The following is a 12,438-nucleotide window of genomic DNA, read 5'->3' on the forward strand; positions in this document are numbered from 1 at the left end:
CTCTACTTCTCCAACACAGCTACAAGCACGTGCTGTCCACGGCTGTGTGCCCACACACTCCAGGGGCAGAGAGGCCCAGCCCACCTGGCCAGCAGGCACAGCTGTAGCCCTTGATTCCCTCCAGGCACGTGGCACTGTTGTGGCAGGGATCAGAGGCACACTCCAGGATGTCCAGCTCGCAGTGGGTCCCCTCGAAGCCGGTGTCACTGCAGTCACAATGGTAGCTGTGGGACACCAAACAGAGCAAGGATCAGCTCAGCCTTGGACAGCAGAGCCCCAGGTGAGGAATGGGCAAAAGAGCTCAGCTGTCAATGCTCACACCACTTGTGTTCACACCTTACCCCTGGAAAGGTAAATTCAGACAGGTATGTTCTCAGCATGGCCTGTGCTGTTCATGCTCTGCAAACCACTCCTCTGTGTTTGTTCCTCCCTTCCTTTAAGCACCCCTGGAGTTCTGCTGCTGGGAGGGGGCTTCTCCCTTATTGCCACAAATCATTGTTACTGCCACTCAATGTACAAAACACTAAATCCAATTCCCCCCATAGCTTTCTACTCTGATTTTCACAGGCTGCACTGAGGAGACCTTTAGATCAGTCCTGGTGTCTGACTGCCCCCCAGCACTGGTTTCTCACCTGTCAATGAGGTCATGGCATGTCCCATTGCTCTGGCATGGCTGGCTCTCACATTCATTGATGTCCACCTCACACTGGGTTCCTTCATAACCTGGTGCACAGGTGCAGGTGTAGAACCCAACGTGATCATTGCACAGCGCCCCATTCTGGCAAGGGTCTGAAGCACATTCATCTATTTCAGTATCACAGTTCACACCTTTGTTAAAAAAACAGAAAAATATCTGTGTTACAAATCCACAGAAGTGTATATGTGCTGCCTGGAATTCTGAGATGAAATCACAAGAGTTATCTTGTTTTATCATCAGTTATCAACCCCAGCTGACTACCAGAGTACATCTCTATTTGCTTCTCTGAAAATAAATTCCATTTAGCTCAATTGTTTGTATCTTGCTTTGTGATACCCAGGAAAAAACACTAAAGTAGTGCAAAACACTGGGTACAGCAATACCTGATGTTAGGAAGTGATTTTATTGGGAAATGCTATTAAAAATGCAATGTTAGCTCCACTACTGGTCACAGTAAGTAACACCTGTTTGGTACAAAATCCTAACCTCCTTGACAAAACAAGACCTCATGAAAGATTTCTATGCAATTATCTTATCTATATTGCACCTCTTTGAGCTGCCTGTGGCCTGGCATCACCTCTAAACCTCACTCATTACAGTGGCACCTCCAATCCATCTAATCTGCCCTCCTTGGCAAAGGCTCCCCACAGAGTGGGCAGGGCCATCCTAATCCTGGCGGAATGTGGGCCCCCTAATCTGGTTCAAACCCCTCAATACCCACACAAAACTTCCTTCACCCAAATTCCAGCTGCAAGCACCAGGAAACGACCTGGCCTTGCCAGCCAATGGTGCTCAAACCTCTGGATGAAGAACTAAATCCCAAGGCTAAGCCTCATGATTGACATCAGAATAACTCAAAGCACAACAAACTCCTCCAGCTGCCTGGGTCACTTTATCGCTCCTTTGGCAGGGAAGCCACAATCCTGAACTGAGGATTCAGCATAAAGATAAAAAAAGAAACTGATTTGCAAAGACAGAATTATGCTTGATACTCAAAATCACCAGTAACATTAAGGCCCACATAAAAAAAATGTCTTGTTTCTCCTTCATCTCTCTTCATTTTTATCAGAGAGTGAGTCAGCATCAGGGACTACATTCCTAAAGTTGTAACTTCTCCTCATTCCAGTGGTAATCAGCAGCATTCCTTCACAGCAACTCAACTCCTTAAACACCTCCCTCTGTGAACAGGAGGAAGGCTGAGAAAGTTCATGTGCGAGGTGGTACCAGGCAGACATGGACACATTCCACCCCATTCCACCCCGATAAGCAGGGCTGGGGGAAGGAGAGGCCCCCACTGCCTCCCTCACAGATAACTCACAGGTGTGGATTCCTCTCTGAGTCACTATCGGCACAGATGCACAAAAGAGAAACACTTAAATCATATGCCAAATAAATATTTGCCAGGCATGAAAGAATTGGAAAGCTCCAGCTAAAAGACACTTTTTTCCAAAAGACAAGTACTTCCCTTGGAAAAATCCTGCTGGACAGGACAAAGAACTACAGGCCAGGTCAGCAAAGCGAAGTTATACCTGGAAACACTGATGATAAATATCTTCCTATGTAATCTCCCTTAATTTTATGCTGAGAACTAATCACAGCTACCTTGTGCCTATACCTGCGTCCAGTTTTAGTCCACTCCTGGATCCCTGTCTCTCCACACCTACCCCACACATGGAATTCAGGGCCTCAAGCACTGCCCGGAAGCGTCTGCCAGCAGCCCTAGAGAATTGCTCACTGCCATCCCCAGCCGCTGCGGGAATGCAGAGCCCCGGTGAGGCAGGTGCCGAGCCCCGGAGCCCCGCGGGCAGGGCGGGCCGTACCGAGCCCCGGAGCCCCTGGCACAGGGCGGGCCGTACCGAGCCCCGGAGCCCCTGGCACAGGGCGGCCCGGCCGCAGCGAGCCCCAGAGCCCTTGGCACAGGGCCGGCGGTACCTGCATAGCCGGGCGCGCACTGGCACTCGTAGCGGTCCATGTGGTTGAGGCAGGTGCCGTGGTTGCGGCAGGGCCGGGACGCGCACTCGTCGATGTCGATCTCGCAGTGGGAGCCCTGGAAGCCGGGCACACAGAAGCAGCTGTACTCGCCCGCGCTGTCCCTGCAGATGGCCCCGTTCCGGCACGGCCCCGAGGCGCACTCGTCGATGTCGTCCCCGCAGGTGGCCCCGCCGAAGCCGGGCGCGCAGAGGCAGCGGTAGCCGCCCGGAGCCGCCACACACGTGCCGTTGTTGAGGCAGGGCTGGCTGGAGCACACGGAGCTTCCTGCCCGGCAGCCTTCTCCAGCGGGGCATCTACAGGAGTATCCAGCTGGGCTATCCACACACTCCAGCCGAGGGTCTGGGCAAGGGCTGCTCTCGCACTCATCAACGCTGCCACAGGCAGCACCTGCGGGGCCAGCTGGGCACACGCAGTCATATTCCAGCAGCCCTGGAGTCCGGCTGCAGGTCATGTGGGCAGGACAGCCACGTTCAGTGCAAGCATCGTACAGGAGTTCACAGTTCATGCCCATGTAGGCTACAGGCTCCACAGGGCACGTGCACTGGTATCCTACCTCCAAATCCTTACAGCTCCCCCCATTCTCACACGGGGACGAGGAACAGCCACTGTCATTTTCTGAGCGTGAAGCTCCTGATGAGAAAAGAGACTTTTTGTTAGTCAGCATTTGTAGCTCTAAAGAATAAAGTTCTGCCAATCCCCACATACAGCTCACAGACTGCCCAGCTAAATTCCACACTCCACAGGGCTGCACTAGCAAGGAGATGAGGATGATATTGGAGAATCAAACATCTACTATAAAGAAGATAACAGCCTTCATTTGGTGACAATCAAGAATCTCTTGCCAATTTGGGTAACCAATTACCTGATTTTTCAGGAGACACTCACAAACCAACTATTTTACTTGTGCTTATTCATCCATGAGTCACTTTGAGAGCAGTGACACATATCACCTTAAATCCATTCACAAGATTAACTTAGTGTAAAATTCCATGACCCCTTTCACTGGCAGGGCACAGCATTTGTGCCTGGAAATCCAGAGAGGCAGGGCGAGTTCAGGTGTTGGCTGCAGCTCTGTATGTCCCAGCTGCTCCTTCTGGGGATACATTTTTTTCTCAGCTAATCCAGAAGTGATTTGAAGATGCTCCCATAAATAACCCAAGGCAAACTCAAACGGGCACATTTCACAGAGTCTCTGATTACATCAGGCAGCTCAGGTTGATAACCACTGACCCTCACCCTCTCCTCCTGTTAGACATGTAAATTTACACAGCAGGACGTTTTTTAGCAAGGAAGAGCAGAGACTGCTGAGATCACCGTGCTGATGGCATTTTGGATCAGAACCTACTGAGCCAAAACACCAGTCCAACAACCAGATAACCAGGAACTGATGTTGAGACCAGATTCCCCTAAATCTGGGAGCATGGATGTGATCAGTTCATTCACACTGAGCCACAATGCCTTGCTGTCCCCTCCAAGGAGTGTTTAAAAGGCTCTTGTCCCATTAAGCAACTCCACCATCGGAAATGTGATGGGACGTGCCCACTGAACTGCAAACTTAGCCCATATAAATGAGATTAAGTAGGATACATGATATTAAAAAAAAAACAAAAAAACAGTTCAACAAAGATATTTCAAATGGAGCAGAATTGAACAAAACAAGGAATCCTCATTTCTTTTCCAGAAGAAATTTTAAATTTACTCTGTAAAACAAGGGGCAGATTGGCCAAAGGGCAGGACAGCCCAGGGGACAGGAGATAACAGCCTTTATGTTAGAATTAGGATATATTATGTCCTGGATTCAATGCCACAATTAAGCGCTTTCCAAAAGACACAAACCAACCAAAAATTAAATAAAGGGACAAAGGCAGTGGAAATAAAGAACTTTGCCTTCCACAAAGGCAGCAGTCATTAGCACCTCATCCCACTGTGGCCTTCTGAGATCAGAGCTTTTCATTCTGCTCAACTCCAAGATAAATAAGAGAGAAGCTGTGTGGTAGAGATATCCCAGCCTGCTTTCTGTGTAAGTGTTATAAAACATCCAAACTTGGAAGTAACTCTGCAAACAACTATATAGCAGATGTTTGGAAAATGTCTATGAAAAATGGCCTCAAAGCAGTGATAAAGCTCATGAAGGACCAAATGCTCCTGAGAAATTGCTACTGGTGAGACAATCCAGACTTCCCTGGTGCTGGAAGTCAAGCCATCACTGGAAGCCTTTGGACAAGCAGCTCTTCACCCTTTCTGCTGCCCTCTCTCTGTAGCCGTGGCCCAGGTGGTGACAGGCCACAAAGCTGCAGTGGAGAGAGGGCAGGATCCCAAATCCCTGCAGCTCCCTCAGCACCCCCTGCTCCATGGGGAATGGTGCTTTACCCGGCCACGCTCCATGCTAAGGACTGGCCAGGATCACACACCTCAGCACTGCTCCCCAGCTGCCCTCTCACTGGTGCCAGCATTATCCTGGCCCAGTTCTGGGCACGTTTGCTTTGCTCTGGTGCTCCTTCCCCACCCCGGTAGTGAATCTGTGCCACTGGTGCTCTATCAGCTCTGCCCCATCAGCTCCTCAGGCTCTTTGTACCTGAAGGTGGAGGCATCGATTTCAGGGCCTGAAAGGGATTTATAGGGACTTTGGTTTACAAAAGCCTGCCCCTGCCCTGACCTCCCCCGAATTCCTCCCACCAAAGACTGCAGTGTTTCTAAGTCTTCTTTTAAGAGGCAGTGCTGCAGGGGGAGGGAGGGTACTCAGGGATTTAGGCAGCCCTTTCTCTTCCCAGCATCATCTCCATGGCCCACCCCTCCCTTCCCCTCTCATGTGATGCTGGGGAGAGCTGCTGAGCCCTGCACTGTCCAGAAATCCCATTATTCTGCCATCAACCCTTTTATTCTCAGATTCCCAGTCAGGCAGAAAACAAGGATGACGGAATCTGCCTGGAATCTCTGTGGCAATTAGAGTGGAAGCCCAGGAAACTATTTGCAAAAGAGCTTTACTAGGCAGGAGATATGAGCCTTTGTAGGCTTAATGAGTAACCCGCCCCTGCCCGCACTTTCCAGAGGCCAGGAGCACAGTTTGGGACAAAAAAGGAGTCTGGTGCATGTTGGGAAGGAGCTGCAGCACACTCCATCTGCAGAGAAATTCCCATTTCCACAGAATCCCCAGGCACTGCTGGCATGGCCAGGCTGAGTCACTGCCAAGGCTCATGTGTGGCTTTCTGCTTCCATGAGAAGAACACAGGCAAAATGCTTTTTTGCAAATAAAGCTAAACATCAAAGCCCTTTGCTATTTCCTGCCTTTCCCACACCTTTTTGTACCTTTTCTGGTTTGGTCCATCATATAGCTCAACCACAGACAACACAAAGCTTCCCTAACAAATGCAAAGGCCTTCCTGGCTACCAAAGACAGCAGTGAAGGAACAGGGAGAACTCTGGTCTGCTCAAAACTCACTGTGACCATGAACAATAGCATTCCATTAATACATGGTTAATGCATGTACTTCAGCAGGACAGCATTTTGGAGGAAAAGGTTCCTTTTCTGGAACAGACATCCTGAAGTAACACAGTGCTGCTCACAGGGCATGCATGGAGCAGGCTGAGGACAATGCAGTGTAAATCACAAGAAATGCAATTTATCTAAATAACTGCAAATTATTCTGTGAACTGCAGCTGGCAGCAAATCCCCCACGTGTCTGACTGACTCAGTGGAGGCTTCAGGCACTCTAACAGCACAAACCCCAAACTGCATCACACAGTCCCTGTATCCAGCATGGCTGTACTAATGGGGAATATTTCCCAATGACAGAACATGGCCCTGTGTGAATGTATTCTAATCCTAACACTCCTTCCATGGCAGTGCTGAACATCTGGCTTGACAAAGAGCACATCTGATGTTTTTATTCTTTTCAGCCATCAGTCCTAGGCATACACTTACTTACTGCTCTCAGTTTTGGAATAGATTAATATATGAATGTGAATAGCATATGAATATGCACCAAACACTAATAAGGAAAATGAATAAATTAGCTTTTCCTGCTGCACAATATAACAACCATGAAAATCAGGTCAAGGAAATCACTGTTTATAGTTTTTCATCAAAGTAGTTGGTGCTGGATTAACAATGACATTCAGAAGTTTTCCTTTACATTTCACAAGAAAAAAACAAATTAGTGATATTTGTAAGGGAAAAAAACCCCAGAAGTGTATTATAATAATACCATCCTGCAAGCCTGTGCTGAATTGAAACTGGAGGAGACCACAGCTCCTTTGAAGAACAGTTCCAGGCATTTAGGGGTGGATTAGGAGGAACATCAAAGGCTACCAGAGTCCCATATAAAGCATTCATTGAGCTCTGTCAGGACAGGGCTGGTTTTACACTTTAAAGGTAGCTGACAAAGATTTTCCCCAAACGATGAGGTTTGTGACCTTTTGTAACACTTTAAGGCAAACAAGCTGCATTACCAGGCTCTGTTTTAATAATTGACTTCAATAATCTTATACTTTATACCTGAACTATGTGATCTTGTCAAAGTTGCGAAGATTTTTGACCACAAAAAGTCAAAATTAATGAGAAGTTAGGCAATTACCTCTGTGATTGGAGATGCTGCTTTAGCATTACTCGCTGGCTTCTCTTTTGGGGATTTGCTTTTCACAAGTTTGTCTTGGGTAACTGATAGAGGATGGATGTTCTCAATCTACAGACACCCTGACCTTGTGGAAGCTGCTCAGTGCTGCACTGATAACTACCTTAAAGGTGTCTTACTGATCTCCTGAAATTCCAGCAGGGAAGAGGCAGCACTGGGGCTCTCAGCTCACAGTTTCCTTTGTACTGAAGGACAGATTTTTTCTCTGAGCAGAGGCAGTGGTGCCTACTGGGAATCCCATCCCTGAACCCCTGACCATGCACATGCCCTGCACTGGATGAAAATGAAAATGTACCTTCACCTGTGCACAGCTTGTGCAAAATGGTCACAACCACAGACACAGCTCCCACAAGAGCCAGGCTGCCAGGATGTTATTTCCTGGCCCAGCCAAAACTGATATTGAGCTTGGACAAGTCAGATCCACCTCAAGTGGAAAGAAGCTTCCTTCAGATGTTTTTCACCTGTCCTACTCACTACAGCAACTGAAAAACCCCAATTTACAGCCAAGAGTTGAAAAGAGCAGATTCCCAGAGCACCACAACAGTCACAGAGCTTGAGGGATCTCCAATTTCCAAAACCAGGGCTGGTGAAAGCCCAGCCTGGGGCAATTCTCACCAGTCAGGCTGTGCTCCTGCGGCTCATCCCAGCAAACCTCCCACTGGAGAATGATCCTGAGGCCAAGGGTAGAAAGGGAACCCTTCCACCAGAAGGAACCCAGAGCAACACAACTACAAAATGAACTCTGAAGAAAGGAATGGAGAGTTAGGTCTCCATGACAACAGGAAGGCATGTGCTTATATTAGTAAATCCCTGCTGACCTCTGCTGATCTTTCCCTATCCTGGTCAGTGTAAAGGATTAGTGAAAGGGGACACACTTTGGCCTGTTCCCAGGATCCACACAACCAGAAAGGGAAATGGACAGGCTTGCAAAGGGGCTTTCATAGCCACCCTCTCTCTTCCCCACCCCTGCTCACTTTGGAAGGACAGCCATGGAAGAGAACGGCAGGATAAAACCAAATTCTTCTTCAGGAAGCACCTTCCAAGTACCTGCTCAGGGTACAAGGCCTCTTCATGTGCTTCAGGGGCCCAGAGTCAAGACCTTCCTCCCCATTTTTTAAATGGCAGAAAGGATTCTGAGATATATCTGCTGGTTGAAACTAATCATCATTGTTACTGTCTCAGGTTATCATCTTACCAGATCTGATAATTTATGTGAAGCAGGACATGGCACTATGACCAAAAACCACAAACTCTGAAAATAAAGATTAGCTAATCCAAAAGTGGTGCTGGCAATCAGCAGGCAGGACTTCAAGACCATACTGAATAAATGGCCTGACAAAATGCCAGGGATCCCAGCAGTGCCAAGAGTGCCTTTTGGAAAAGTCACTTTTAAAAAGAGCCTCCCTATTCATGACTTTGATGTCTCTTGGAGAGTTTTGGTAGGCTAAATGCACAAGCCCAGTGTCTCAGCCAAATACCACCTTGGATACCAACTCCAAGGCATCTCCTCACTCCCTGCACACAGGCCAGATTGCAGTTGTACCCAGACATGGTGTACCCATCACTTCTCAGGCTGCTTCTGACATTGTTTGTCTTAGTTACTTGAGACCAACAAATTCCACATCACATTTGCACGAGATTTCCGGTGTGACAGAGCTTTTAATGCCAGATATATGCACAGAGTCTACTGGTGTAAAATATTTATATAGAATTTACAAAGGCCTAGACCTAGACTTTCATTCATTCAGGCACCACAAGTGTGGCTCAGGTTCTTCTTGTGAAATATGCAGAATATTTACCCCCTCAAAGGAGGAGGATGGTGATTGCTGGCTCTCTGCTCCCCAGCTTGCCCAGTGAATCACTAAAAGGTGCCAAACAGTGGGCACCAATCCACAGGGCCCAGCAGTGCCAACATCATGGCCCAAGGCATTAACAGCATTAGTCACAAATACCACTTCAGGGAATTGAACTCATTCTTACCACAGAACAAGAAGCCAGCTAGCTTGTGTTCATTATCTGCTCACTGTTTTACTGCAGATTTGAAGGTGTAACTCCTATTATCTTTCTTCTAGAACTGGGAAGAAGACAGGAGCTGTGAATCCCTGGTTTATGACAGCATTGAATATATTGCCACCGTAAGTCTTTGATCTCCTGTGCTCAGGACACCCCAGTATTTTCCCTTAATGAACACTCCTCCAAGCTGACCTTCATGTTTCACATATTCTCTGATCTCTCAGCCATTTTCACAGATCAAACACTGGGACAGGGACTTTCCTGTGTATTCAGTTCACCAGAGTGAGTCACAGGCTTTCATTTCCAATTCTTATTTAAATATACTGACAATGAACAAAACAGCTGGGAAGATTGCTTCTGTTTGTTCCCCAGTTTTGAAGTAAGCCTTAAACTGTCCCTGTGTCCCAGCTAATCTCAAGAGCTGGCATTAGAGCTGATAGCAAAAAAGGCTTGTCTTGCACATGTTCCCCCTCAGCAGGCATCCAAAGCATCTTCCAGGCAAAAGGTATGTGAATTCCTGTGCCTGCTGATGGCTGGAGCTGTGGGAACAGAAGTGAGAAGACACTCCTTCTGCCCTCCAGAATCTCTTTGAAAGACAAGGAATTAGCTGGGAGCTATTCTATTGTGCTCCCATTACACAGGCAGCAGCAGTAAAAGGGGAGTCACAGGCAGTTGCCCCTCCGGGGTTTCTTTTAAACTACAGGAGATTGTGAGCATCTGCCTGCAGGATGCTCTGGTGGGTACACATTGCATCAGGCCAGCTGCATTCTCAGAATTTCCACAAAAATTTTGAACAAGTAGCTTAGGCACTCTCTGCTTCAATGACATTTAGACTCAGTCAATTAGAAATAAAAGAAGTAGTGATATGGTTTCTAAGGGCAAGAAAAGACATTTCTTCATGGCCTTAAAAACCTGCAAGTGCTGCCTAAATAGCACCATTCACTCCAGTTAAAATCTGGTAGAATTCCCCTTGCAAAATAGGAGTAGGTGAAAAGACTATGAAAATCAGCACTTCCCTCCAGCTCTGCTGGCTCCAGCAAGAGGAGTCATCCATCCACCTGCACTCAAAAGAGCACCAAGTTCTCCCTAAAGCAGGCTCCAGAGAAGAGCCCTCTCCAGGAGTGAAAAGCCACAAGTGCAGTGGGCAGAGAGCACGAACCCTCGGAGCCAGGGCCTGGCAGGCACACGGGGGATCCTCCATGGCCCCTGCCCCGCACAAAGCCACCCTAATTGCCTCACACTCCCAACCAGTAGCTATGGTTACCAGATACAAAAGACAGTCCTGCTGCTTCCCTGTGGCCAGAGGAATTCCAGGCACTTGGAGCAAACACACCAGACAAAGAAACTGGTACAAGGGAGAGGAAGAAAAAAAAGAAGACAAAAATCACAACATATTTTGACTTTCACATTCACGGTCTGAGGTGGTCAGAGCAACAGAAATCTTGGGAGGCTTCAGAGGGAAAAAAAGAGACTGTTGGGGAATCAGAGAAAAAGCTGAAAACTTTCTCCAAATCTCAAAAATTACATAAACATCACCTATGAATGCAAGAAAATGCCAAGTGCCACGTTCAGCAGGCACAAGCAGAGAAAAGGCTCTGACAGTATTTCCTCAATGTTCTCCTATTTCACATCCATTTCTTCATGCCATGGATCATACTTTACTTGCTCAGAGGAAACCAAGCCTGACTTGCACCTACAGGTAACTGGCGTGGCGGTGCTGAGGGCAGGACAAGGAGACCACTTCAACCCCAATCATACTTTCCAGTAAAAGGCTGGACGTGTTCCTGACATGACCTTATAATCCCTAGATGACTAAAACAGATGTCTAGGCCCAGCAGATCTCTAGGCACCTATTCCAGAAGAAACAGAGATACCTATTTTTCAGGAACATAAGATATTGTATGTAAACAAGGGTGTCAATGGAACCCAAAGATAGCATTGGGAATTTGGAGAATCTCAGTGTACTCAAGCAGATTCTTTGGCTATAAAATAAGTTTTCAGTGTGGGAAAAAAACACAAAACAAAGCATTTCCTCATAAACTCTTTTGTTACCTCATTGCTTCTTGCACTTTGAGGATGGATCTGCTTTTTTCAAAATTTCTAAGTGGAGACACTCCTGTCCTGTGATCTCCCTCCACATTTTATACCAGATGGATCTGGCACTACACTCCTCAGGGTACCATCCTCTTGTGCTCAGATGTCTTTATTGAGCATACAGGATGGAAATAAAGGTCTGTGTTTCTTCTGTGTGGGCACAACCAAAATATTCAAACCTTTCCAATGGAGAAAATGGTTACTATCATAACTGAATACTTAGTTACATGAATACTTAATTACTTTCAATTCTTGTGAATAAATGCAAACATACACGTGCACAGGGAGAAAGATGAAAAGAAACAAGAAATAAATAGAAGGAACAACACGTCTAGAATGAAATGCCTATTTATCTTCCTGACAAAAGTTTTCAGGCTACAAATCGAACTGTAAGATGACAATTTGTTCAATATAAGGGCAGGTCACAGATTTGATCAAAGTTACTGCATAGTAGCTGGGTAAGAATCAGGCACAGAAGACAAAAACTTACCCCAAAACAAGAGGAAAAGTGGCAGCAGGAGAGCAGCATGGTACGGCCTGGAGGTAGTTTTCTTTAATTCCATGACAAGTGCAAGAGTGGCCGCTCTAAAGCCCTCCGGGGAGAGCCAGGAGCCGGAGCCCAGCAAGCCCCTCCTGTGGCCACATCACGGTGCGGGGCGGGCTCGCCCCGCGCTGCCGGGCCCACAGCAGCACCGAGCCCGCGGACAGAGCCCGCAGCGGAGCCGGGAGCGCCGGCAAAGCCTGCCTGGATCGCGCGGAGCGGAGCGGAGCGGAGCGGACTGAGCCCTGCCCGCCCCCGGGCTGCTGAACGGGGCTCCCTCTGCCCCTCGGAACGCCGGGACACACCTGGGCTGTTCGCTGTCCCCGCAGCCGGGACAGGGCTCGGAGCCGCTTGGGACCCAGGCTCTTGGGAGGATGCCGAGTTCTGTATCGGCTCCTACTGACCAAGTCCACAGCAGGATCGAACACAGCTTCCTGAGAGAAGTGGCTTTGTTCAAAGAGAAATAAGAC

The 12,438-nt window shown here is 47.8% G+C and overlaps 1 protein-coding gene across 1 annotated transcript in view; it reads right to left on the reverse strand.

The window, feature by feature from the left end:
• CRB2 (crumbs cell polarity complex component 2) overlaps window positions 1-12,070 on the reverse strand; it is a 30,708-nt gene extending 18,638 nt beyond the window's left edge. Inside the window, exons 1-4 of the mRNA XM_058818276.1 lie at window positions 11,918-12,070; window positions 2,630-3,319; window positions 633-828; window positions 85-224 (exon numbers count right to left, since the gene is read on the reverse strand). Of these exons, the coding sequence (XP_058674259.1) occupies window positions 85-224; window positions 633-828; window positions 2,630-3,319; window positions 11,918-11,990 (1,099 nt within the window). The 5' untranslated portion in view covers window positions 11,991-12,070. The remainder of the gene's footprint in view (window positions 1-84; window positions 225-632; window positions 829-2,629; window positions 3,320-11,917) is intronic.
• Between the last annotated feature and the right edge of the window lie 368 nt (window positions 12,071-12,438).

The sequence above is a fragment of the Ammospiza caudacuta genome, chromosome 21 (assembly GCF_027887145.1).
Source record: "Ammospiza caudacuta isolate bAmmCau1 chromosome 21, bAmmCau1.pri, whole genome shotgun sequence".
NCBI classification, from domain to species: domain Eukaryota; kingdom Metazoa; phylum Chordata; class Aves; order Passeriformes; family Passerellidae; genus Ammospiza; species Ammospiza caudacuta.